The sequence below is a fragment of the Fundulus heteroclitus genome, chromosome 23 (assembly GCF_011125445.2).
Source record: "Fundulus heteroclitus isolate FHET01 chromosome 23, MU-UCD_Fhet_4.1, whole genome shotgun sequence".
NCBI lineage: Eukaryota > Metazoa > Chordata > Actinopteri > Cyprinodontiformes > Fundulidae > Fundulus > Fundulus heteroclitus.
In genome coordinates, this window is record NC_046383.1 from 611,352 (window position 1) to 639,330 (window position 27,979).

Below are 27,979 nucleotides of genomic sequence, written 5' to 3' on the forward strand. Positions count from 1 at the left end.
CTTCATATGTATCTCTTCCCCTTTGCTATGAAGCCAGCCGAAAGTTATTGTCTAACTAATTACCTTCAAAAGTCCCACAATTAGTTAAGTTAAGTCCAACTCACATCACATCATGAAGACCAAGGAACTCTCCAAATAAGTTGGGGAGAAAGTTGTTGAAAAGTACATATCAAGTGGGGTTATGAATAAATATCCAAATCTTTGGTGTTCCCCAGAGCAGAATGAAGTCCATCATCTTCAAATGGTAAGCATATGGTACCAAAGCAAACCTGCCATCTGCTTCCAACGTAATTTGTATACAGTGGTTAGGTAACCACTGCATAAAACCATGTACAGTCCAGAGGCATTTCTGTTTTTTCTTTTGTTTGTTTGTTTTTTGCATTTGGTTGATTGATCTTATAGATCTATAGACAAATATTACCCTTTTCTGAGTTTTCTGATCCTCTCCCAAACAATTCTTCCTCCTTGTAATCTCTCCCTACCTTGTATTTATTTTATTTTCCTTTCATTTTTGGTCATATCCTCACATAAACTCAAAATAAAAAAACGTAAAAGGCAGTTAGGAATTCTATGTAGGCCTGCACGTAAACCAAACAAGGATATGCACCTTGGATGGAAATAGTATCACACATAGTATTGATTACACAACACACACACACACACACACACACACACACACACACACAGAGAAGCATAAAACTTACTTTATGCCTTACTTTACATTTATTTCACTATGCCCCTCTGAAACTTCTTGTGCTCTAACTGATGCCTCCAGTAACTTCCTATTCTTAACAAGCAGGGTGCACTGGTAACTTAAATGTAAACAATAATAATTAATTATTCTATAATCTAACATTAAAAGTACCAATGTATGCTAGTATACTGACAAAAACAAGATTTAGGCTTCAGCCCTTTAAGATGAATATGTGTTTCTCTTCCTGCTAAGCACCTGATGCAGGGGAACACCATTTTGTCGGGGAGAACCTTGCATGCACATGTATGAATCATCAACCTTGATATTTCTCTTCAGCAATAAACAAACACAGCAGAAGAGGCAGTAGCCAGTCAGTCTCACTCAAAGCTGGGTGCAGAGAAACTTGGTGGAACAGCAAGGTGTCTGTTTAAAACTGCAGAAACTTTGTGGGTGTTAAATTCCGCCAGCAGAAAAAAAAAATTGGATGTTAAAATAACTTTATCCCCTATGGGTCTGATGCCCGTGAACATGACCACAATAAAACAAAACAAAAAACACTTTTAGACATCATATGAACCAAATAGTGTCATCTGGCACTGTCACATTAATGACAGACTGTGAACATTATATTACCTTAACCCTCAAGGACTTTTCTGACATTTTATGTTGTGAGATTACTTTTTGTAATTTATCTGTGTTGAATAACCTGCTTGATCAGTTTAGATAACACAAGATCATTTCTGAGTGGGACAAAAGCTTTCCCTCTGTACTATATCAACCTCACATGGTAACACACAATTTATTAAAATGATCAACAACCTCAACAAATCTAATACATCAAGTGTGCAAGAAAAGTTCATTAAATAGCAAAAAATCTTCTCAAGTGGTATTTTTTAGCTGTTTTTGTTTTCTACTGTCAAAAAAATCAGAAAAACTAAACATAAAACAACTAATTCTGTCGATATAATAATAAGATGATTTTAAATTAATTACATCTCATAAAAGACTTCATAAAGATTTTAGTTAACGTAAAGAGTGATTATAATAAAGTTTTTAAATTAGCTTCTTAAAAAAAACTAATGTTTGAGAAAAAACAGTCTTGCAGTTCCCTAAAACAGATGCATTCCTTTTAATAATAAATACTTTTTTATATGAGACTGAGATTTAAGTCTACAACTACTAATGCACCTAATATAAAATGTTTAACAAATAAATTCTGATTCATGAATAATTGGTTTATTTTATTTAAAAAAAGATACCAACATAAAAATAATACATGATGTAGAAATTGTACATATTGCAGATTTAATGATGAAAATATATTTATACCACCAGTTTTAGGAATGGGAAACAACAATTCAATCAATTTAGCGAAAAGTAAATCTATCGAAGTGTCTTAACATCAGTGTAGATCGTGTCCTCCGGCGCTGTTTTTATATTTCTTCTTTCTCCTTTTCTTGCTTTGTTCTGTTTGAATGTTGGTGCAGAATAAACCAAAGTCTTCTCGTCCATCTAAAAAAACCACGGAAAGTTTCAAGAAAAATAACAATTATTTTATAAAAAGAGAATTTGAATACATTTTTTCCACCTTACCTGCTGACTTTGTTTATCACCAATATTGGGAACAGCTTCTGTTTGCAGAAACAAATAAATAAATAATAGAAATCTAACACTTATATCTAGAACAATAAATGGATAGATGAAACTGGTATTACCGTTGCGACAACCACACATCGTCTTCTTAATTTTATAAATGAGCCAAGATATTACAAGAAGACTTATCACCAAAGCCGAGCATAATACAGCAAGAAATATTTTGTAGAAACCTTGTACCTTGTCACCTATAAAAATTGAAGAAGAAAATAGGAGATCAATTATTTTGAAAATTATATTTTACTAACCTTTTCATCATTGTTTAGAAAAGTTGTCAAAATACCCCCCAGTTTTTCTCCGTTTCCAAATAATATCTGTCCACATGCGGCCACAGCACAGTTATAAGTCCCATCATCAGAGGTCTCAGAGAAGTTGTAGAAACATTTCTGTGCCGAGGGAACCACAGGACTTTTCTCACAGTCATCTTCACTGGTTTCTTGTAGATAAAGTAGACGGGGATGAGAATGATCTGATCCGGATCTGAACCAGTACACCCGGTCATCAGCTGGACAAGTCTTTGTATCAGAGCCAGAGAGAACCGAACACTGTAGAGTCTCTGGGTTTTCTGAATGAGCTGGATCAGATGGAGGCTTCTGAAGGACAACAGTTACATCGGGTTCCTGTCCTGGATAAATAAATAGTCACGTTTCACTTATTACCAGAAGAAAATTACTCACATGTAAAAATATGCAGTTATGAATCATACTTTTACCTTTAATCTTCACAAAAGTTCCATTCACAAATATAAAGTCCAGTTGCCTGACTTTGATACAGTAGTAAAGTCCAGTATCATTTCGCTGAGCTTTATTCACATAAAGAAGAAATTCCCCTGGTTGTTGTTTTGTCTGAATGTGAGGAATTTTTGAAGCTTCATTGTCCACAGAGTTAAATGTTGCTCCAAGAAATTCAGGCCAGTTTCCAGAAACAAGGCGGATCCAGTAAAATGTTTCTTGGTAGAGAGGATTGGTCTGACGAGGACATGTCAGGGTCACATTTTCTCCAGCAGTCACGGTCTTTATCTCAAACTTAAATTGTTCTGTGCAAACTGGAAATAAACCCCACAAATTATCTCATTGTTATAAAATTCTATAGAAACAGAGATTTACTCACAAAATTAAATATAAGATTTACAAAGGTAAAGCTATGAAGTGATATATATATATATATATATATATATATATATATATATATATATATATATATATATTACACATGTATCTATACTTACATCCAAGTCTGAGAGCAAGCAGTGCATAAAACAGGAAAAGCATTTTTGTATTTATTAACATTAGTAGCTACATCTAACTAAGAGGCTATGATAGGAGGAACCCTCATATAATCTTGTAGAGTGGGAGTGAACAATTTCTGAACAATTTGATTGGCCTTTTTAATCATGAGGTTTCACTACACTAGAACCACAGCGGAAATAATTTAAACATGTTTTTTTCCCCACTCCAGCACATGAAAGAAAGTGTGTTCACTTTCCCACTGATGATAACTATGGTAAAGTTGTTTATGTTTTGAAGAACCCACTACCACGCGTCATAATTCCTTATGTGTTCATCTAAAAAACAGGTTTCCTTTAACAATGAATAACATGTTTGTGCCATGTGGTAATACTGCATTTTATTGCTTTCATTATAATATAATTTAGGAACATGCAATCAGGTTTTCAAAAATCCAACTTTAACACAACAGTCAATTTGAAATAAAAAGAAGAATATCTGGGGGAAATGAAAGGTGGTTAAATCTGTTTTTATGCACTGCTCAAAAATTAAGGGAACACTTTTTAATCAGGGTATAACATTAAATCAGGTAAACTTCTGGAATATTCATCTGGTCAGTTAAGTAGTAGAGGGGGTTTTTAATCAGTGTCAGCTGTTTTGGTGTTAATGAATATAACAATAGATGCACTGAAGGGGTAACAATAAGATGGCCCCACAAATAAGAAGAGTTTTGCAGGTGGAGGCTAGACATTTTTTCGCTCTTCATTTTCTTGACTGCTCTTTATTAGTCTTGCATTTGATCAGCAAGGTCACTACTGGTAGCATGAAGCGATAGCTGGAAACTATAAAGGTTCTACAGGCAGTCCACCTCCACCAGGATGGCACATGAATTTATTGTGTCTTCCAGAACAGGCTCAAAATCAGGGAGGAGATTCAATGAGACAGGCAGTTACTGTAGGAGAGCTGGACAAGGCCATCAGAGGTCCTTAACCCATCAACAGGACCAGTTCCTGCACCTCTGTGCAAGGACGAACAAGATAGGTATTGCCAGAGCCCTGCAAAGTGTCCTGCAAAAGGCCACTGCAGCAGGCCCTTCATGTGAGGGCACAACATCCTCTAGCAGGTCCTCTGCTCACTGCATGGCACTGTGGAGCTTGACTGGCATTTTCCAGAGAACACTAGAATTGGCATTTTAAGCACTGGCACCCTTTTCTTTTCAAAGAGGAGAGCAGGATCATGTTGAACTCATGTAAAAAAGATGAAAGAGTCTGGAGTAGCTGCGTTGAATGTTATTATGCCTGCAACATTGTTCAGAATAAACGGTTTGGTAGTGAGTCACTGTGGCCTTAGCAATGAAGGATAAACAATGGCACCCAAACTGCCTTTATGTCTTGGAATGAAATTCTCAGACCCATTGTTAGACTCTTTGGTGGTGTGTATCCTGGGTTCCTCCTGGTACATGATAGTTCCCTGCCTTGTGCTGTAAGAGTATGTAGGCAGTTCCTGGAGAATGAATGACTGGGACATCATGTTTAGGTCCTTCTGATGCCACCAGTTTTCACCTCAGACTGACCAGAAGCTCAGTCATGCCCTGGTCAGGGTTTGAGAGGAGATAACAGGGCATCATTGGTCATGTCATACTGATCAGCCCTGACATTGTCAGCATGCATGCAAGTACGTTGGGGCCATTTTGACTTGGTGCAATGAAATTATAGCAAACTGGACTAGCCTGTGTAGTATTCATACCGGCCTGCTTCTGCTTAGCTCTAAAAGGCCCATTCTTACCCCGGTTTAAGATTTGACAATAAATGAGAAAAGCATTGATCAGAGGTAAAACATTGTAATATGCATATTTAATTATTTAGGAATTCCGAATGGAGACAGAGTTTACATTACCATTCTGTGGTATTCATGACAAGCTGATATCCTGTTTCATGGTGATGCAAAGATTCTGTCTAACTTTTCCTAGTCTGAATACTTTTTTTAAAGGCTGCGTCCCTCCCATGCTTGGGAGGAGTTTGATCTGCTCACAACAAAGAGACCATTCTACTCTGCAAAGGGTCAAGCCACATGACCTACCCCCCCCCCCCCCCCGCCCCTGCCTTAAAACTTCATGTGTTATTCTACCTAGCAACAGGGAGAGACAGTCAACACTCTGCATTCCTCAGGAACCCCAACTAAGATATTTATTTTCCTCAACACCTGCCACACCAGTTTTTCCATTTTCACTTCCTCTGTAAATGGCTTGTACTTTTATAGCGTTTTATCAAGTCTGACGACTCCAAACCGCTTTACCCATTCATGTAGGCATTTTTTTTTCTGAGCACCGCTTGGGCTGGCTGCTCACGTCAGTGACTCTGTACTTCTAAGTTTTTACTAGAGTTTTTATATTTTTATCTATTATATTAATCTAGTTGAGTGCCTATGATCCCGTTTTTCTTTACACTTATTCACAATTATGGATGCAACTGCTTTATGGACTACTTTGCTGCTGATACTTCTCTTCATGGGTTTGCTCTCGGAGACAACAGAGACTGGAGTGAGCCCATTGTTTACTCTTGGGATCAGTTGCAAGCTCTGGCTAATAACCCATCCAGAAATCCAGGAACTCAACCAGAGATACCCAAGGAGATTTGAAGGAACAACCGAGGCAGATGGGGAGGGAGCAGCCAACAGACATGGAGGAGGAGCTATAGACTCGCGCTTCCTTCTATCGTCATAGTACATTTTTTATTGCTAGCAAATAAAGCGGAGGAATTGTAGGAGCACCGCCTCCTCAGCAGGCGAGGTGCTCCTGTCTTGTTTTCGACCAAGACATGTCATTTAAATCCCATATTAAACAGGTTTCCAGAGTTTCCTTTTTTCACCTCCGGAATATCGCCAAAATTAGAAACATTCTGTCCAGGGGTGATGCTGAAAAACTAGTCCATGCATTTGTTACTTCAAGGCTGGACTATTGTAATTCTTTACTATCAGGAAGTCCACAAAATGCAGTTCGAAGTCTTCAGCTGATCCAAAATGCTGCAGCAAGAGTTCTGATGAAAATCAACAAGATGACAACCCAGGGTCCAGACCAGGAAGCAGAGCCGTAGTTTAACACACCTCTCTGCAGCTTCTGTACTGTTACCCATCCATTATCCTATTGAGACGGTGTCTTTCCCACGGCCATCTCCTGCTCTCTGTGTCAGATGTTTAGCTATTCCTCTGCCTCCTTTAGTGATAATGGTACTTGTAATAAATGTTGTGTTTTTGTAGCTTTGGAGGCGAGGGTGTCAGAATTAGAGACCCGGCTCCGTGCTATGGAAAGACCAGCTGATAGCTGCCCCTCTGCTAGCGCGGAGCAGCGCGGAGCAGCCTGTCAGAATGGCTGCTTTTATGCTAAACACAGAGGAACACGTATTTTCCTCCGTGCCTAACAAGGGGACCTTTTAAACCCTAATTCTCCACATTCACAGTATTTTCAGAGACCTGGCCGGAGTCTCCCGGACTTTCACCGCTGTGAGCGCACGCAAATCCCAAGTTCTTATCGACACGTTTGCAAACAATTATTCTCAACCTTTTCTCTGCCTTTGGGAGTACAAAAAGTCGGCCCTTCCAGGAAGAAAAAGACACTGGGAGATAAATGGAATCTCCTTACCTTTTTGTGCGGCCGCAAGCTGTGTGTTTTTCTCCCGGAATGCCGTTCTGACCAGAAAACGGAAGGTGGTACGTCGTCCTTTGGGTCCGGACGGAAACACCAGTTTGTTAAAGCTACCGCACCCGAGTGGCGGTGAAACATCCCTGTGGTCCCGGTCCGTTTTACCCTTCAGACGACTTTTGTTCTTTTGAACATTTAACCCTCAGTTTCCCTCATCCAAACTGCAAAGCAATAAAACCTCTTCTGTTTGTTGTTTTGTATTGTCCACCAGGCCCTTACACTCAGTTTTTGGATGAGTTGTCAGATTTCTTATCTGATTTGGTGTTAAATACTGATAAGGTTATTGTAGTGGGTGATTTTAACATCCATGTTGACACAGAATGTGATAACCTTAGTGTAGCCTTTAAAACTATCCTAGATTCAATTGGTTTTGCTCAAAATGTGCATAAACCGACACACTCTTGGCCCCATACTTTAGACCTTGTGCTGACATATGGCATTGATTGTGAAGAATTAACAGTATTTCCTCACAACCCTGTCCTATCTGATCATTTTTTAATAACATTTGAGTTTAATCTAACCGAGTTCTCCACCCCCAAAAGAGGGTTCCATTATAGTAGATCTTTATCGGATAATGCTGTATCAAAACTTAAAGAGTCTGTCCCCTTTTTAATATCCTCGGTGTTGCAGAAATGCCCTGTAGATGGCAGCAATGTTGTTTCTTCCAATTCACAAATAGATGTTTTTGTAAACGGTATGACTTCGTCATTGCGTTCTGCATTAGACAATGTAGCTCCCTTGAAAAAGAAGGTGATTATTCACAGGAAGCTGGCTCCTTGGTTTAATTCAAAGCTGCATTCCTTGAAGCACAATGTTAGGAAATTGGAGAGAAAATGGCGCTCTACACACCAAGAGGAATCCTACCTAATCTTGAGGGACAGTCTATTGTTGTATAACAAGACCCTTCGCAGAGTTAGAGCAGCATATTTTTCATCATTAATTGAAGAGAATAAAAATAATCCTAGATTTCTCTTCAGTACAGTTGCCAAACTTACCCAGAGCCACAGCTCTGTTGATCCATCCATTCCCTTAGCTCGTAGCAGTAATGATTTTATGGGATTCTTCATAAATAAAATTGATTCCATTAAAAATAAAATAATTAGCATCCTCCCAAACATGATTACCTCGTCCTCAGTAAGTGAGGCAGCATTGGAGGAATCCTTAGAACCTGCGCAGTGTCTGAACTGTTTAAAAGCAGTAGAGCTTTCTGAGCTATCTAAAATTTTAGCTTCATCTAAACCTTCTACCTGTATGTTAGACCCAATCCCAACCAAGTTGTTTAAGGAGGTATTCCCTCTGATCAGTGGTCCTATTTTAGACATGATTAATCTATCCTTGGTAAATGGATATGTACCACAGGCTTTTAAAGTAGCTGTTATTAAACCTTTACTTAAGAAACCATCTCTTGATCAAGATGAATTAGTAAATTACAGACCTATATCTAATATTTTCTTATCTAAAATTCTTGAGAAAGTAGTTGCTAATCAACTATGTGAACATTTACAAAGTAATGACCTACTTGAGGAGTTTCAGTCAGGCTTTAGAGCTCATCATAGCACTGAAACAGCTCTGGTGAAGGTCACCAATGATATTCTCATGGCCTCAGTTAATGGACTTGTGTCTATACTTGTCCTGTTAGATCTCAGTGCTGCATTTGATACAGTTGATCACAATATTATCCTACAAAGACTTAAGGCATACTGTAGGGATTAAGGGAAAAGCATTAGGCTGGTTTAAATCTTATCTGTCGGACAGATTCCAGTTTGTTCATGTTAATAATAAATCTTCCTCAAACTCTAGGGTCACTTGTGGAGTACCACAGGGTTCAGTCCTTGGACCAATTCTATTTACTATATATATGCTTCCGATTGGCAAAATTATCAGACAGCATGGGATTAATTTCCACTGTTATGCTGATGACACTCAGCTATATTTATCTATAAATCCTGATGAATCCAATCAGTTACTTCGACTGCAGTCATGTCTTAATGACATCAAAAGCTGGAAAACTTTAAATTTCCTGCATTTGAATTCTGACAAGACAGAAGTTGTAATCTTTGGGCCAGAGTCTTCAAAAAATAAAGTTCTTAATCAATCACTTAATCTGGATGGCATTAACTTGGCCTCTGGTAATAAAGTTAAAAATCTTGGTGTTGTTTTCGACCAAGACATGTCATTTAAATCCCATATTAAACAGGTTTCCAGAGTTTCCTTTTTTCACCTCCGGAATATCGCCAAAATTAGAAACATTCTGTCCAGGGGTGATGCTGAAAAACTAGTCCATGCATTTGTTACTTCAAGGCTGGACTATTGTAATTCTTTACTATCAGGAAGTCCACAAAATGCAGTTCGAAGTCTTCAGCTGATCCAAAATGCTGCAGCAAGAGTTCTGATGAAAATCAACAAGAGGGATCATATTTCTCCAATTTTAGCTTCCCTTCATTGGCTTCCTGTTAAATCAATAATAGAATTTAAAATTCTCCTTCTAACGTATAAAGCCCTTAATAATCAAGCTCCATCATATATCAGAGCTCTGATTACCCCGTATGTTCCTAACAGAGCACTTCGCTCTCAGACTGCAGGTCTGCTTGTGGTTCCTAGAGTCTCTAAAAATAGAATGGGAGGCAGATCCTTCAGCTATCAGGCTCCTCTCCTGTGGAACCAACTCCCAGTTTTGGTCCGTGAGGCAGACACCCTATCTATTTTTAAGACTAATCTTAAAACTTTCCTTTTTGACAAAGCTTATAGTTAGAGTGGCTCATGTTACCCTGAGCTATCTCTATAGTTGTGCTGTGATAGGCCTAGGCTGCTGGAGGACATCAGGGTCTAATTTTCTCACTCTACTGATTTCTACTGTTCTTCAGTCTACTGTTCTACAGTTTTGCATTGTATTACATTGAAATGACTGTCGTCATTTCAGCTTTTAACTTTTTGCTCTCTCTCTTTTTCTTCATAGTAGGTACACCTGGTCTGGCGTTCTGTTAACTGTAACATCATCCAGAGAAGACGGCTCACCCGCTAATACCATCTAATGTAGAACAGATTACTAGATCAATGTGTGCTTCTGTGCTTTTTGTTTCTCTTGTTGTGTCTCTGCTCTGTCTTCTGTAACCCCAGTCGGTCGAGGCAGATGACCGTTCATACTGAGCCCGGTTCTGCCAGAGGTTTTCCTTCCCGTTAATGGGGAGTTTTTCTTCCCACTGTCGCTTCATGCTTGCTCAGTATGAGGGATTGCAGCAAAGCCATGTACAATGCAGACGACTCTCCCTGTGGCTCTACGGTTCCCAAGGAGTGAATGCTGCTTGTCGGGACTTTGATGCAATCAACTGCTTTCCTTATATAGGACATTTTTGACCAATCTATATAATCTGACCCAATCTGTATTATATGATTGAACTTGATTTTGTAAAGTGCCTTGAGATGACATATTTCATGATTTGGCGCTATATAAATAAAATTGAATTGAATTGAATTGAATAGGAGTTTAAGTATCTCAGGGTCTTCAATAATGAGGGAAAGATGGAATAGGAGATTGATAGGCGGACTGGTGCTGCATCTGCCATAAAGCAGGCGCTGTACTGGTCTGTTGTAGTGAAGAGAGAACTGAGTCAAAAGGCGAAGCTCTCGATATACTGATCGATCTACGTTTCCACCCTCATCTATGGTCTTGAGGTTTGGGTCATGACCAAAAGAACAAGATCACGGATACAAACAGCTGAAGTAAGTTTTCTCTGTTGGGTGTCTGGGCTCTGCCTCAGAGATAGGGTAAGACGTCATGGCTGCAGAACTACAGTATTAGTGAGGTCTGGAAAAGCCTAAATACCATCTCGGGTCACAAATAGAAAGTCTAGGCTTTATGTGACTTGAGATGGATGAATAAGCTGAACAAGCATTTCCTGAGGTTTGACCGGCCAGCCTCTCCATCTCACCCTTACATGCTGCAGACACCCTCACCTGCCTGTTCTTCCACTTAGAACTGCACATCTTTTAGGTCTCAGCTGTCATCCAGCCCCTCCACTTCAGATGACTCCACTAATGAGTCCCACTCCTCCACCTCATCCTTCTCAATGTTCCACATGAGGAACATTCTGCAGAAGACCAAACTGAGGGAGGCTGCAGGTCCACTGTTCCAGGCTCCTCAAGTGCTTTGTGGATGAGCTATGTTGCATCATGGTGCACACCTTTACCATCAGCTTGAAGCAGAGGAAAGTACCCCAGCTGTGGAAAACCTCTTGCTAGTATCAGTGCCTAAGCCTGCACACCCCAAAGATCTCAACAGATGCCGGTAGCACTAACATCGTACCTGATGAAGACCCTCAAGAGGCTGATCTTAAACCATCTTCACCCCCTGGTGGTCTTCATTGGATCCTTTTCAGTTTGCCTACCAGCCTGGCATCGGGGTGGATGATGCCCTCATCTACCTGCTGCTCCAAGTTCTGGCCCACCTGGAGAATCCTGGAAGCACGGTGAGGTTCATGTCATTTGATTTCTCCAGTGTGTTCAACACCATCCAATAAGGACTCCTGAAGGACAAGCAGGAGCAGTCAGTAGTGGATCATCAACTTTCCCAGTGGGTACTGGACTACCTCACTGGTCAACCACAGTATTTGAGGACACGGGCTCTGTCTCTGACAAGTTGATCTGCAGCACGGGAGCACTGCAGGGAACTGTGCTGGCACCATTTTTGTTCACCCTCTACACTGCAGACTTCTCCATCAGCTCACCAGGCTGCCACCTCCAGAAGTTCTCTGAGGAGTCTGCCACAGTCTGTCTCATCACATATAAAGATGAGTCACAGTACAGGCAGGGGCTCCAGAGCTATGTAGACCGGTGCCAGCATAACCACCTCATGCTAGATGGAGCAAAGACCCACCTCACTGACACAGGTGAATATTCAGGGAACTGATGTGGAGATCTGTCATGAATCAGAAACAGAGGACCCTGAATTCAGCCAGACAAGCAAAGGTTGTAATAAAAATGTGATTTATTAACAGAGCAAAAAGAGGCAGAAAACCAAAAAGGGCACCAAGCCAAAAAGCTAGGAGGCAGTGACCAAAAAACTCGAACAGTCCACAGCCAACAACCTAAAATAAACTGGTCAGAAGTCAGGCTGGTCTAATAAAACAAAGTGAGCAGAACAGGTCAAATAATTAAGGCAAAAACTAACAGAATCAGGTAGGGTTTCAGGCAGACAGGCAAAACAGAAAACTGGCAGGATCTGACTTACCCCAGGCAGGGAAAAACACACACACAATGATCGGGCCAAGTGCAAGGGACAGAGGCAGGATTAAGTAGGGGAGTTAGCAGGTGAAAGGAATGAAACTAATTAGACTAGGAGGAGCTGATCAGGGAAGTGGCTGGAGGTGGAACTGAACTACTGAATAACTGCCATTTGAAAACAGGTTAAACTAAAATAGTTCAAGAACCAATCTGAAACACAAAATAAATGACAAGACCCAACCTAAGGTGGAACTCAAACCAAGACTGAAACAGGACACAAGCTAAAATAGAAAACAAGAACCTAAAAACAGAAATTAAAACTAAGGCAGGAACTCAAACTATGACAAGATCGTGGACTCTTATAAGTACCCGGGTGTTCACCTCAACCATAAACTGGACTGGACTCATAATACTGATGCTTGTTACAGGAAGGGTCAGAGTAGACTCTACCTGCTGAGGAGGCTGAGGTCTTTTGGAGTACAGGGAGCACTCCTGAAGACCTTCCTTAACTCTGTGGTGGCATCGGCCATCTTGTATGGAGTGGTCTGTTAGAGCAGCAGCTTATCTGTAGCTGAGAGGACGTGGCTGGATAAGCTCATTAGGAGAGCCAGCTCTGTCCTGGGATGTCATTTGCAGAAGGATCGCCTGTACCGGTTTGTCTTACATCGGTTCTGGAGAAGCCTCTTACTGAAGACACTCTGTTGTTGTACAAGAGTCTGATGAAGAGGAAAGCTTAGGGTTGTCCATAATTTCCTTCATTTTATGAAAAATCCTTGTTGGCAAAGTCATCTCTAGGGGTTCTAGAAGGATCCCCAAAACAGAGCGTGCCTTCTTTATTAGCTTGTTGAACTTCTTTAAGTCAGTTGCTCTGATGCTGGTACCACAACAGACGGTGGCAGAGGAGAATACTACTCACCACAACAGACATAGATTTGCAACATCTTGCTGCAAACCCTCAAGGATCTAAGCCTCCTCAGGAAATACAGTCTGCTCTGTACTTAATGCATCAAGTGTCCTAAGAAAGATGATTAAATAGTAAACTTTCATCCTTATATTTACTTTTTAAATCTTGCATTATATATTTCTGTTTATGTACTGTATTCTAAAATTAGTTATTAACCCTTAAACAGGCAGGAGTGGAAAATAAGTTGCAAAAAATAATTAAATTGTATCACTCATCTCTTTAGGCCCTAAGTGAAATATTTCCACATTCAAAATTTATATATAATAATAATATCATCTTTATTGTCATTGAAACATACATTGAAACCAAATTTGTTCTCTGCTTTTAACCCACCACCCTTGGGGAGCAGTGGGCTGCCATGTGCGGTGCCCGGGAAGCGTTCTGGGGTTAAGGGTCTTGCTCAGGGACCCAGAGTGCAGGTTCTGGGGATCGAACCAGGTACCTGCATCCTTCGCTAAGTGCAAGCGTGCTGCTCTAACCACTAGGCCAACACTCCCCATACACCAAGACACAGCTCGGTAGGCAATTTGGGGTTAAGTGCCTTGCCCAGGACATCGACATGTGGCAAGGGGAAGCTGGAATCGAACCCACAACCTTCTGATTGCCAGGCGACTACTCAACCCATACATTGTTGTATTCCTTGGTCATTTACATTACACATAGCACTTCTAAAGTTGATTTTATACATTTTTACCAATTCTCCAATTTTAGTAATCTCATAACAAAGTTACACAAAAACGGAACATATTTAACTTTTGTGCACTTAAGATTACATAAAAACAAAACAACACAGCAATTTAATTTTGCATACACAACTGAACACTGGAGAAAGTTTTATGGGGCCAGGTTTTCCATAATGGTGGGAACTCTATGAACAATTCCCCTCATTTCCTTTCTATGTTTATTTTTTTATGGAACGCTTGGAAGCAGTTCCGTGGATTTTTCCCAGTGACAATGCACAGACAAACACCACATTTTGTGCAGTAGATTGTTGTCTATCCTACTGGGCAAAGCTTGCACCTTCCCTTGTCTGTGAAAGCTGGAAAGTGATCCACTTGATCATGGCGGACATCAATCATGGGTCTCGGGGTTGTTGGCCTTTGTATGCATCTAGTGGGGCTGTGCACATAAACACCCCCCCCCCCCTTTGGAAGGCCTTTCCTTCTTCTTTCCACCGTGGATGTAGGCATCTGCAACCTCCAGCCTGAATACCTTAAGCTTTGTGCTTTTGCACACCAATGTTTTGGACATCTCGGCGATACAGAAGCCATCCATTGTTGATGGCTATATCAGCCATTTGCCAAAAGAGGCCCAGGTACCACCAGTGGGACTTTGCAGGAGTGCGGTACAAGGCCACCATCATGTCAGCAAGGTCAACTCCTCCCATGTGGACATTGTACTGTGACACAATGTTTGGACTGGAAACAGCAACTCTTATTCTCTCCTGTCTGGAGAAACAGGTTCCAATTTTTAATATTGCGTTGACATTTCTTGACCCAATTTTGGTAGTTTCTGCAATCTCCTTAGATGTTTTCTCTGCTTGATGCGTGCCAATGATTTGACTCTTCTGAAACAGACTGACATCTTTTCCACAACCACGGGATGTGTCCTTTGACATGGTTGTTTAAGAAATGAGAAGCAACTCACTGCACCAGTTGGGGTTAAATAACTTGTTGCCAGCTGATAATATATAATAATCGCCCATGTAGTAATTGTCCAATAGGAGGCTTGTACCCATTTGTTTAGTTAAATCCAGGTGGTGACCTTTTTTTTGGCCAGGCAGTGTATCCAGAACATAAGAACTTAAAATGAAATGAAGACTTTCAGGAACAAATCAAGCAAAGTCAAATCACTCACTTTGAAAGTTAATTTATATTTAGAGTAAATGTCCTTAACAAGTTATTTTAATCTTGTGAGATTTGTTCTTGTTAATTATCTAAGTTTACTAAGTTCTTGACCAGTTTACAAGTATAAAAAAGTCATTTTGTGACTGATCAAATCATGCTCTCAATGCTGTCTCAGCATCTTCCTTCCAAGTGTGTTTCCAAAGTTCTGTTAACAAGTGTTTTTTTTTCCCCACGTATGTTTAACACATCACATTGTTTTTTATTCTTTGTGCCACTTTGTGGGTAGAAGAAAAGTCAAATGCATTACAATTATCACAGGAAAAGATTACATTTCAAACCAAATGTTAAAACCCATTAACTTTAGACATTACATGTGTAAGATACCCAGCCACCTTAATCCATTTAATGCATTAGGTGTCCTGAGAAAGATGAATAGTAAATCCTTATTACTAGATGTACTTTTTAAAACTTGTTTGTTCTTTATATAGTACAGTTTCTATTTTTCCATCTCATAAAAAGCCATCAATATCAAATTAAACAATTCTGTAAAACAAATAACTTCAGCTACACCTAAAAAGTATCATAAAGGAATTAAGTTTTATATGAAGAATAATTACAAATTTGGATTTTACTCATTAAAACATGTTCTTATTTAAATTAATTTCCTGATGAAAGGATAATTTTAGAAAAGTTAAAGATCACACTTACACCTTAAGTAAACTAAATATAAAATATGTTTTACATGATTCTGGGATTTATTTTTAGAACTTCTGATACACTAAATAGAAAACTGTACAAAAGCTTTGTGCAAAATGTGAAAAACTGGTTTGACTTTTTAAATACACCAAGTAACAAACCCTGAACCTAAATCGGCCTGCATAGAAGATGACATTGAAAATATACACAATGCCTATTTAATGATACATTTTAATTTATGAGAAACAACAACATTTAAGTCATCATATTAGAGCAAATAAATCTATCTAAATGTTTTAACATCAGTGTAGACAGTCTCCTCCGGCGCTGTTTTCACATTTCTTCTTTCTCCTTTCTTAGCTTTATTCCTGTTGAACGCTGGTGCAGAATAAACCAAAGCGTTCTCTTCCCTCTATAAAAAAATAAAATAAATAGAAAATTCACAAAAAAAATTTAAAAAAATAAACAGAATTTACAATATTTTGTAATCTTACCTGATGATTTTGGTTATTGCCAATTGATGATACGGGATCTGTTGTAGAGTGACAAAAATAGTATAGTAAATATTTAAAACCTTTTAATAAATATTTTAAAATGGATATACAAAACTGCTATTACCGTTGCAACAACCACATGTTCTCTTCTTAATTTTATAAATGAGGCAGGATATTACAAGAAGACTTATCACCAAAGCTGAGCATAATGGAGCAATAAATAGTTTGTAGAAATCTTGTACTTTGGCACCTAGAAAAATTTAACAAACAATAAAAGAAGATCAATTTTACAAAGATTTGATTCCACAAACCTCTTCATCATCATTGTTTAGAAAAGTTCTATAGATACCCTTCGGTTTTGCTCCGTTTCCAAATAATATCTGTCCACATGCAGCCACAGCACAGTAATAAGTCCTATCATCAGAGGTCTCAGAGAAGTTGTAAAAACATTTCTGTGTCGAGGGAACCTCAGGACTTTTCTCACACTCATCTCTACTGCTTCCTTGTAGATAAAGTAAGCTGGGATGAGAATGATCAGATCCAGCTTTGAACCAGTACACCCGGTTATCTACAGGACAAGTTTCTCTGTCAGAACCAGAGAGAACCGAACACTGTAGAGTCTCTGGGTTTTCTGAATGAGCTGGATCAGATGGAGGCTTCTGAACAACTACAGGTACATCAGATTCCTGTCCTGAAAAATAATCAAATTATTTTACTTACAAAACCAGAAGGAAATTACTCAGAAATAAGAATGAGTTTAAAAACTGTTTTTTTTTACACTTTTACCTTTAATTTGTAGAAAGCTTCCATTCATAAATATGAAGTCAAGTGATCTGACTTTGATACAGTAGTAAAGTCCAGTATCATTTTGCTGAGCTTCATTAATATGAAGAAGAAATTCTCCTGGCTCTTGTTTTGTCTGAATGTGAGGAATCTTAGAAACACTATCAAACTCAAAGTTAAATGTTGCTCCGAGAAATTCAGGCCAGTTTCCAGAAGTAAGGCGGATCCAGTACAAACTGTCTTGGTAGAGAGTAGAGGTCTGGAGAGGACATGTCAGGGTCACATTTTCTCCAACACTCACAATCTTCACCTCAAACTTAAATTCTTCAGTGCAATCTGGAAATAAACCCCACAAATAATCTAATAACGTCTTAAAAAAAACAACAACTAAACTGTAGATACAGTCAAACATACATAAGAGATATTCCATTCTATTTATTAACGTACATTTCAAATTTTGTAAATGTACTTACATCCAGCATTCAGAGTGAGAAATGTATAAAATAAAAGAAGCATTTTTGTATCAATCCACTATACTGGTTTCATCCAACTAACAGGCAATCATAGGATCAGCCCTGCTAATATAATCTTGCAGAGTGGGAGTGAACAACTTCACAACAACCTGATTGGCCTTTTTATATCATGAGGTTTCACTACAATACAACCACAGTGGAAATATTATAAACCCCTTTTTCCATATTAACGAGACAAAATGTGTTCACTTTCCTTCTGATGGTAACCATGGTAAAGATTTTTATGTTCGATATACACTCTTCCACAAGTAATTTTATCTTATGTGTTCATCTAACAAACAGATTTCCTGTAATGCTATAAAAAGCATGTCTGTTTCATGTTTTAACAAATAATTGCTTTGGTTCAAGACAACCTCAGGTAAGCGTCTGACGTCTTCCTACGTCCCAAACAGAGCCCAAGTGTCCATCATAATACCCAGTCCAGAGCATAAACTCTGTGTCAGCATTGGGTTTGTGGTGGCAAGATCGTACTGCAACGGCTACCGCTGACAAAACCCAAAAGTCAGCCGGATACAGAGTTACGTAAAAAGGGGCTTATTGAAAAAGCAGAAACAGACCAGGAGATGCAGGTGTTACCAGTCTTGAACCAAAGCAGGTGGAGCACGTAGACAAACTGGAAAAAAAAAAAAAGACAGGGCACAAGTGGGGTGATGGAAAGTGCTGTGAAATGAAATGTGATATGACGATCTGGCAGTGAGTGGGTCAATGAGGCAGGTATATGAATGCAGGTGAGCAGAGTTGGGACTAACTGGTGACAACAGGTGGACATGGTCTGGGCAGATGACTGGGCTGACTGGAGACTGAAGTGTGGACAGGGAGGTGACAGGGGCTGTTTGCTGAGGAGAGTGGAGACTAATTAGTCCAGAACAAAGCAAACAGAAACCTAAATCGTGACTCTATCAGGTTTCTTTTGATATTATTAAGATCTCAATCCAACAGAAATGAATAAATGAATATGAAATGAAGAGACTCAATCACAAACAAGTCTGGTAATATCTAAGTCAACCTTTATAAATCAGATTACACTTGCAACTCAAACAATTATAGATAAAAGCTTATTCTGCTTATTTTGACTACACATCCCACAAACATAAAGGATATGTAAAAGTCAGGATTCAAAAACTACTCTAATAAACCAGTAAAGATCATGGTCCAATGAGATTTGGTGATCTTGAATCCAAATATTCCAAAAATTGACTCTTTGGTGTAAATCTACAACATCTACTTGGTTTCTGCATGTGGGTCAGAAAGATCCTGGTGTTTTGACACTTTAATTCAAAATGTCTAGAAAGCAGTGGCGTTGCTATTGGTTAGAGAACTTTGGAGGCCAGAACTGTTTTCTGGGAGGCTAAGCCTAGCAATTTCTTTAAGAATTAAAATATCCTAGTAATAGCTGGCAGTCACCATAATAGAGCCCCACTCATTATAAATTGCATCTATTCTTGGAGATGGCTGTGGTTCGGTTTTAGAAAATATTTTGACTGAGACATTATTTTAATTGTTGCATTTGGTTTGTGCACATTGACTACTTTTCCCGTGCTTTGTTGCAAAATAGCTGGAGCTCAGTTAGACAGGACAGAGAGCACCTGTGAACTTATATTTTTAAGTCTTGATTATCATAACAGATTATCATATATATTTAGAGTTGGACTTTGACTGGGCCATTCTAACACAGTAAAATGCTTTGATATGAACCATTCCATGATAGCTCTGAACACATTTAATGCTGTTGTACTGCTATAAGGTGAACGTCTGCCGCAGTCTAAACTCCTTTTCAGCCTCTAATAGATTGTCCTCCATAATTGTGTTTTATTTAGCTACATTAAGCTTCCAGTCAACTTTGGTCAGCTTCCCACACTCTCCTGAAGAAAGTAATGGTAGCATAATGGTGATACCACCACGTTTCACCATGATGGGTGGGTTCTGTGTTGAGGATTGTGAGTTTTCATCCACACATGACGGTTTCCATTGAGGCCAAAATGTTTAAATTGATCTAATGTGACCGGAGCACCCACTTCCAAATGGACCTTTTACAGGTTTATTCCACACCTCTATTCCCAAAAGGCCAGATTTGTGAAGTGGGCAACACATAGACTAGCCTACCTTAGCAATGTGTCTGTTTGTAGCTCTCAAAATAACATGAAGCTCTCAATGACTTCTTTAATCAATGCATGTTCTGCCCTACCTGTCAGTTTTGGTGGATTGCCATGCAATTTTAGCATACCCTCTCCATTTTTGGATGATTAATTAAACAGTGCTAAGTAAGATGTCCCTTTTTACTGTTTTAAAACCTAAACTTGCTTTAAACTTTTCCACCTTAGTTGACAATGCATATTTTACTTTAAGTCAAATTATAAGAATAATCAAAATCTTCATTATGCATTCTGAAATATGGCAATTAAACTTTAAAACCGTAAAACATTGTTTTTAAAGAAAGTTCAAACTGCTGCATTACCTAGTGAATCAAAATATTCTGTGTTGTGGCCTTTGCAACTGTAGAGACGAATAAAACTTGTTTTTCATAGGCTTTACCGGAAAACAAAACCAAAACATCAGTGGTCCGATTGCAGAGTGTTTAGCCCACTGAGAAGTCACACCTCATGTTTCCTGTTTGTTGATGGTGGCCTGCAGTCTCAGACACCGAGTGTTTTGCACATGCAAAAGAGCACACACAGTTAAAAATACAAAGTAAGACAATACACAGTTTGTATTAAATTTATAAATTAGAATTGTTTCATTTACTTTGGCTGATTCTGCATTGATGGGTTCAACTTTTTGTTGCTTGCAGCAGACAGTTACTCGACTGAAACTGAAGCGGTACTGACGCTGTACTTATGAACCAAGGCGTGAAAAGGTGTTTTTTTTCTTCTTAGACCGATTGGTGTACTGAGAAAAACAAAGATTCTGTTAAAGAGCGTTTGAAGGGCGACTGTGGCTTGATGGGTTGAGTAGTTGTTTTGCAATCAGAAGGATGTAGGTTGGATTCCAGCTTCCCCTCGTCACGCACGTTAGTGAGCGTGATTAGGTGAATGCGGCTGTAGTGTACAGCACTTAAGTGGTCAGTAAGCGCTACATAGTCCATTTATAGACAAGTTGAATATGGCAGGGACTCAGCGCAGTTGGCAATCATCAAACAATCATCAAACAATGCATTTGTTCGGCCAATTGGGGTTCGAATCCGACCTGTGGTCCTTTGCCACATGTCTCTCCCCCTTTCTCGTACCCCCTTTCCTGTCAGCCCACTGTATGAAAAATTAGCCACTAGTGTCGCAAAAAAAATACAAATAATATGTGAAGATATCAAGATCTATTAGCTCAAATATAAAAAGGCATGCATGCTTTAAAAATATCAACATCAGGTCTTCTCTGACAGCATGGTGGGAGTTTTTTTGATATGATGTAGTCATCCCTATCCCATGCAGCCGTACACCCATCTGGAATAATCCTTACATCCTACGAAAAATAATATAATAAACTTTCCATATTTAATGAATAAAGGTATTGATCACCTGGAACATATATTTGAAGGAACTAAGTTTATCACATATGCCGTACTTGCAATTGCAGGAGCCCTCGGCCCGCACCCACAGCCTCAGAAGTCTGGTGCATCGCGAGAGTCGGTCTTGCTTTACGGCGAGAACTGCTACACGCCACCAGTGAAAGGCATGCTCGTTGCTAGTGCAGTGCCGATATTTGTGCAGTTATCATGGCGGAACCAGCGAGAAAACAGCGAAAGCCCATGTCGGAGCAGGCAAGAAAGAGGAAAAGGGCTCTGGACAGAGAGAGGAGTCGTACACGGGTGAACATTCGGCAAGTTTTTTCCGAATGGCGAGAGCTAAAAGAAAAAGAAGGCTGCAAGGCTGATGCGGACCTCGCGTTTCTGCTGATGTGATTGTAAGTAACATTGGAATGGTTTCTCTCTCTCTCTGTGCATGTTCCTACTTTCACTGTGTTAGTCATTGTTTGTACTGCCGTTTTTTCGACTTTTCGTTGCGTTCGCCTGTCTGCTAAGCTCAAAACAACCGCTCCTGGCTTGACGTAGAAACCAGGAAAACAGCTGAGCATCTTTACGACAGTTTACTTTTATTTTCGCCCTCTGGAGGGAGCCTCACTGGAAAATCAACCCCGGTTGCATAGTATACCTTTAAACTCATTAAAGGTGGTTTACAAATTCCGATAAATGTATTAGAGTTCCTGGATCTACCCCCCCGCCACCCAAAAAATAAAAAGAAACTACAGTCTAAATTATTATGGACACTGTCGAAACTAGATAATTCAATATCTCTACCTATTATGAAATGGGAAGAGGATTTATCAGTCAGCTTTGAACAAAAGATTGTTTAGGATGGGTTTTGCACAGTCTGATATCTGCTCACAGTGCACAGGCAATAATCTTGCCAATTATATCCATGCACTATGGTTATTTATCCTGTTCAGAGGTTCTAGGTCCAGCTATGTAAGGACTTGTCAAAGTGCTTGAATTGTAAAATTTCACCTTTCCCCTCAGTTTGCTTGCTGGGAGACTTAGATGAAAGCACTTTGGGAAAAACAGTTTTTTTCAACCCAGGTGGGGCTTGGGGGCCTCAGGGTGGCCTCTGGTCGCCCCTTTGCGATGCTCTTGGGTTTTTTTGCACCAACAGATGTGGGTTACTGGTCTGGTAGCTGTGCTGTGGCTGGGTGGGTCTGGGTTGGGTCCGGGGCTCTGGGTTCCCGGGGTGTGTCATCCTTGGGCGGGTGTCCCGGCGGGGCCTCGGGGGCTTGGGTTGTGTGGAGTATGTCACTGGGGGTTTATGCCTGAGTATCTGGCCCTACCCAGGCACGCTAAAGGCTCTTGGGGCCTGTCGAGTTGAGAGGGGAGTATGGACCCCTCCAGGGGGTGCATTCTACTAGTGGAGGGATAGGAAGGATGCTGTGAGGATGTTACCTCGAAGTCATAGTGACTATAGGATAATAATCTAATAACAAAGTCAAACTCCAGTCTAATCCTGGCCTTGACGTTGCACTTCCACAGTGGCTCCATGATGGCTGCAAGAGATGCCTCTCTCCAGCTGTCATCCTCTCATTTACCAGGTCCAAGTATCGCCCCACCAACGTGGCAGACCGGACCCCAAGCAGAAAACCTACGTCTTGGACGTTCTCAAGATCCACTCTGGCCCCCTCCACCAGCTGCCTTACGGTCAATGTCCCAGACCTGCGCAGCGCTGCTTCCAACACACCTGGCATCATGCTGCCACTGATGTCTGGTCTCGCTCCATAAAACAAAGGCTCTGCTAAAAAACAATGCAGAGAGTTAAACATTCTTGATCTTTTTAGCTTAAAAAGTGCACAGGATTTTAAAAAAACTCTGATAAAACTGAGGCAACCCTTTTAACTTTAGAAATCTGAGAATACAACTGGCCATGTCTAGCCTCTCTAGCCCTATTAATGTTCAAGGATGCTATTTTGAAATAGCCTGCAGGTGCGCCTGCTCATCAATATTGGGTGAGAAATTACAAACAACATACCAAACAGCTATACAAAAGTGCCTGTGCATTTGATGTGATTCAAAATTACTTTCTAACTTTACTCATTACTTTCTTCATTCTGTAAACTTGTTGCTCAGTAAAACCTACCACCTCTATATGTCTAATATGGTGTCTGACTGAAAAATAAAAAGTTCTCAAATCAGCAAAATAACTTTCAACCTTCACCCCTCTTAAACCTTTTGTTTGCTGGAGAAAAGTGAAAAAAAGGATTCTACAGGATACCTTGGCTCGGCGCAGCTGGTCTGTGACAGCAACACCACACTGCTGTCGAAGAGCTCACCGTCACTGCTATCAGAAATCTATTTTCTTTCCATGGCCACCTTGCTGACCTACCTACTGGACTGGACAGCAGTCACCACATTTTTCCTTTTACTACGTCTTTTAACTTGTGTAGGAGCCTCCAGCTCCACCACCTGCTCCCCCTCACCTTTCTCTTCCACAAAAGCAACTACAGCCTCCTCCACATTCACCTCCCCTCCATCAACCTGCACCTCACCTTTCCCTCCCTTATCTCCACACAAGCCATTCATCTCACCACCAATCTCACCCTTGTGCTCTCCACACACACCATCCTGCTCCGATTCACCCTGATTTCTGCCCTCCTCCCCATTTCCTCTACACCTCTTCCCACCATCACACATCACCGTGCTCCCCTCACTCACCACTCAACCATTAGTTTGGTTGAGTGGTGATACCACTCATACCCTCCTCACTAGCAGCTGCAGGCTGCTGCTCCACCACTTCTGATAGGGCCAGTTCTGCCCAGGGTTTGGACACATTTTTATGAAATGTCCCTCCTGGCCACAACCAAAGAGCTTCATGGTTGACGACGTGGCAAACAACATGTAATCAAAGTCATCTATTTTTCCTTAAAATGCAGGTTGAGCTCCTTGTCACGTTTGTTGAGAACCATGTAGAGCTGTCTCCTGTGTGAAATGACACTCTTCAACAAGGGAAACTAACGGGGGAAACTACCCTTCCATGACGAGACAGCTCTTTGACGAGGAATACATCACTGACGAATGGAGGGACATTTGATAAAATGATCTTTGTGGCTGGCTGCATGAGCGGCGACACCTGAAGGAATGAGCCGTTGACCGTAATCCCCGACTCGACCAACAGGTGCGCCTGCTCAACTTTTTCCACAACAGTTCATACAGGCCTCAGACTTGATGGCACTGTGCCCATTGACCTCACCTACTGCCAAACACGTCCTCTACGCTACACGGAGATTCAGCACCCACCTTGATGTCGTTCTTCAGTGTCAGTGTGGAAAAGGCACCAGGACCCCCACCCACCACCATGCCGTGCAAGGACACTGACCTGCTGCCAGGCAACAACCGACGATAACAAAACCCACAAAACCCACCAAAAACCTAAAAAAAACAAAGCGCAACAAACAACTACATACACAATATTTACATACACCCAGTGAAAAGACAGAAAAAAGTAAGAAAAACCACTGAGACTCTCTTCCGCTTCTTCACTCCCACTCCTCCCACACAAAGAAGAAGAAAAGAAACCAACGGGACATGAAAAACAGCCAAGAAATACAGGTAAACTGGGCACTGGTGGACGAGCTGCATGAGTGCCTTCCTTACATCAAAACAAAATGTGTCTATCAGATCAAAAAGATGTTGGAATGTAACCTTCAGCGCTTCACAGCAAGGTTTTCCTGCGCGTTTGGGTCGGTTTTCTGGGCAGGAGAACCAGAAAATGAGAACGTGGCACATGTCATGGCTCTGACGACTAATCAGTTCTGTAGAGAAGCTTGTGTTTCCTCATTGGTTGAAAGAGGAGCAGGAGATCATTAGAAAACTAAAGAAGGAACACGGCTTCGTGGATAAGAATGGCTGTCGCTATTGGAGCTCCAGATGACTAGGTACAAAAAGGTATTCACCAGAGAAGCTGAAGGCTACGATGCTAAGATCCGCCTGATCAGCACGTTGTACAACACGTTTGTGGAGGACGTTGCTGAAATCATCTGGGAGGCGGTTACTCAGGCTGTCGGGGAGGTGACTTTGTGGAGCATCCAGCGGATGTTCAACAGACTGAAGCATCACAAAGTTCCACACAAACTGATAGTGATTTGGAGAGATTGACTTCCTGTACCACTGTGTGGTAGCCTATTACCATTGCAGCAACCAATTATTTAGGGTATATTTCCTTGAACATATTTTATTTTTATCTCATGAAAGGTTTGTTCTTTTAATTTATCTGGGTTTACTGCATAAGTTCTTGATGAAGTTACAAAACACAAGACATTTTCTGACTGTAATAAAATCAAGCCATCAATACTATCTCAGCATGACATGGTAACACACAACTTATCAAAACTACAGTTCAAAAGATAAAATCCAAGTCATGTCTGGGCTTCAGTAAGTAGTCAAATTAATAGACAGTTCACAGATTTGTTTTATACATTAGAAGTTTTTTTATGAACCTTGCTTCCAAGTGTGTGTTTCCAAAGTTCTGTAATATAACAAATTTTTTCACGTACATTTAAGACATCACGTCATTGTTTTCACCCTTTGTGCCACTTTGTGAGGGGATGGAAAGTCCAATACCTTATAATTACCACAGGAAAAGGTTACATTTCAGGCGAATTGTTAAAAACATGAACTTTAGACATTGCATGTGTAAGCGACCCAGGCACCTCAACCCATTTAATGCATTGTATCCTAAGAAAAATTATTAAAATGTAAACTTTCATTACTAGATGTACTTTACTAACTTTAAAATTTTATGTTTTTTTTTTTTTGTTAATTTTGTGCTATTTGTATTTTACCATCTCATATAAAGCTGCGCATAACAATGAAACAAAATCAGTTCGGAGGGAAAAAAAACTTCATCTCCTTCTAAAATTAAATTTAGAAAAAAGGAAAACCATGGTAAAAATAACACCTTAAGGCAGTAAATTATATATAAAACATTTTTACATGATTCTGGGATTTATTTTTAGAACTTCTGATACACTAAATAGAAAACTGTGAAAACCCTGAACCTAAATCAGCCTGCGTAAAGCATGATATTGAAACTATACATAATACCTATTTAATGATAAAATGTATTTTTACCACCAGTTTTACGAATGAGAAACAACAATTAATTCATCATATTAGAGCAAATAAATCTATCTAAATGTTTTAACATCCGTGTAGACCGTCTCCTCCGGCGCTGTTTTTACATTTCTTCTTTCGCCTTTGTTAGCTTTATTCCAGTTGAACGCTGGTGCAGAATAAACCAAACTGTTTTCTTCCCTCTATAAAAAATAGAAAGCTTAAACAACCAAAACAATTACATAATAAACAAAGAATTTACAGTAATATTTTGTCATCTTACCTGATGACTTTGGTTATTGCTTATTGATGGTACAGGATCTGTTTTAGAGTGACAAAAATTGTATGGTAAATATTTAAAACCTTTTAATAAATATTTAAGACATTTATATACAAAACTGGTATTACCGTTGCAACAACCGCATGTTTTCTTCTTAATTTTATAAATGAGGCAGGATATTACAAGAAGACTTATCACCAAAGCTGAACATAATGGAGCAAGAAATAGTTTGTAGAAATCTTGTACTTTGGCACCTAGACAAATTTAACAAACAATAAAAGAACATCAATTATTACAAAGATTTGATTCCACAAACCTCTTCATCATCATTGTTTAGAAAAGTTCTATAGATACCCTTTGGTTTTGCTCCGTTTCCAAATAATATCTGTCCACATGCAGCCACAGCACAGTAATAAGTCCCATCATCAGAGGTCTCAGAGAAGTTGTAAAAACATTTCTGTGTTGAGGGAACCTCAGGACCTTTCTCACATTGATCTCCATTGCTTCTTTTTAGATAAAGTAAGCTGGGATGAGAATGATCTGATCCAGCTTTGAACCAGTACACCTGGTTATCTACAGGACAAGTTTTTCTGTCAGAACCAGAGAGAACCGAACACTGTAGAGTCTCTGGGTTTTCTGAATGAGCTGGATCAGATGGAGGCTTCTTAACGAAAACAGTTACGTCTGATTCCAATCCTGGGAAAAAAACATGTTTTACTCACAGAACCAGAAGAAAGTGACTCAATAAAGAACATGAAATTGTAAATAGCTAACTGATACTTTTACCTTTAATTTGTAGAAAAGTTCCATTCATAAATATGAAGTCAAGTTGTCTGACTTTGATACAGTAGTAAAGTCCAGTATCATTTCGCTGAGCTTCATTAATATGGAGAAGAAATTCTCCTGGTTCCTGTTTTGTCTGAATGCGAGGAATCTTGGAAACATCATCATACTTAAAGTTAAATGTTGCTCCGAGAAATTCAGGCCAGTTTCCAGAAATAAGGCGGATCCAGTACAAAGTTTCTTTGTAGAGGGCAGAGGTCTGGCGAGGACATGTCAGGGTCACATTTTGTCCCACAGTCATGGTCTTCACCTCAAACTTAAATTCTTCAGCGCAATCTGGAAATAAACCCGACAATGATCTAATAACAACTAAAAATAACAACTAAATTGTACACACAGTCAAACATACATAAGAGATATATATTCCATTCTATTTATTAACGTACATTTCAAATTTTGTAAATATACTTACATCCAGCATTGAGAGTGAGAAATGTATAAAATAGAAAAATCATTTTTATATCA

The 27,979-nt window shown here is 39.7% G+C and overlaps 2 protein-coding genes across 2 annotated transcripts; both read right to left on the bottom strand.

The window, feature by feature from the left end:
- Nucleotides 1-2,096: 2,096 nt before the first annotated feature.
- LOC118557506 lies at nt 2,097-3,625 on the bottom strand. Its single transcript, XM_036127636.1, has 5 exons — nt 3,576-3,625; nt 3,060-3,392; nt 2,631-2,972; nt 2,410-2,535; nt 2,097-2,206 (listed from the first exon to the last, which is right to left on the bottom strand). The coding sequence occupies exons 1-5, from the start codon at nt 3,616-3,618 to the stop codon at nt 2,097-2,099; spliced, it is 954 nt and encodes a 317-aa protein (XP_035983529.1). The 5' UTR covers nt 3,619-3,625.
- Nucleotides 3,626-16,199: 12,574 nt separating this feature from the next.
- LOC118557507 lies at nt 16,200-27,969 on the bottom strand. The gene is made up of 6 exons (XM_036127637.1): nt 27,927-27,969; nt 17,278-17,610; nt 16,841-17,182; nt 16,616-16,741; nt 16,492-16,529; nt 16,200-16,409 (listed from the first exon to the last, which is right to left on the bottom strand). Exons 1-6 carry the CDS (start codon nt 27,967-27,969, stop codon nt 16,281-16,283), a joined length of 1,011 nt encoding a protein of 336 aa, XP_035983530.1. The 3' UTR covers nt 16,200-16,280.
- Between the last annotated feature and the right edge of the window lie 10 nt (nt 27,970-27,979).

Coding starts and splice junctions, on each gene's coding strand:
- LOC118557506 (XM_036127636.1), bottom strand. CDS start 3,618: ATGCTTTTCCTGTTTTATGCACTGCTTGCTCTCAGACTTGGAT. Junction 3,393..3,575: donor GCTTGCTCTCAGACTTGGAT/GTAAGTATAGAT, acceptor GTTTATTTCCAG/TTTGCACAGAACAATTTAAG. Junction 2,536..2,630: donor AAACGGAGAAAAACTGGGGG/GTATTTTGACAA, acceptor CAATTTTTATAG/GTGACAAGGTACAAGGTTTC.
- LOC118557507 (XM_036127637.1), bottom strand. CDS start 27,969: ATGATTTTTCTATTTTATACATTTCTCACTCTCAATGCTGGAT. Junction 17,183..17,277: donor AAGCTTTCTACAAATTAAAG/GTAAAAGTGTAA, acceptor ATTATTTTTCAG/GACAGGAATCTGATGTACCT. Junction 16,530..16,615: donor AACATGTGGTTGTTGCAACG/GTAATAGCAGTT, acceptor ACTCTACAACAG/ATCCCGTATCATCAATTGGC.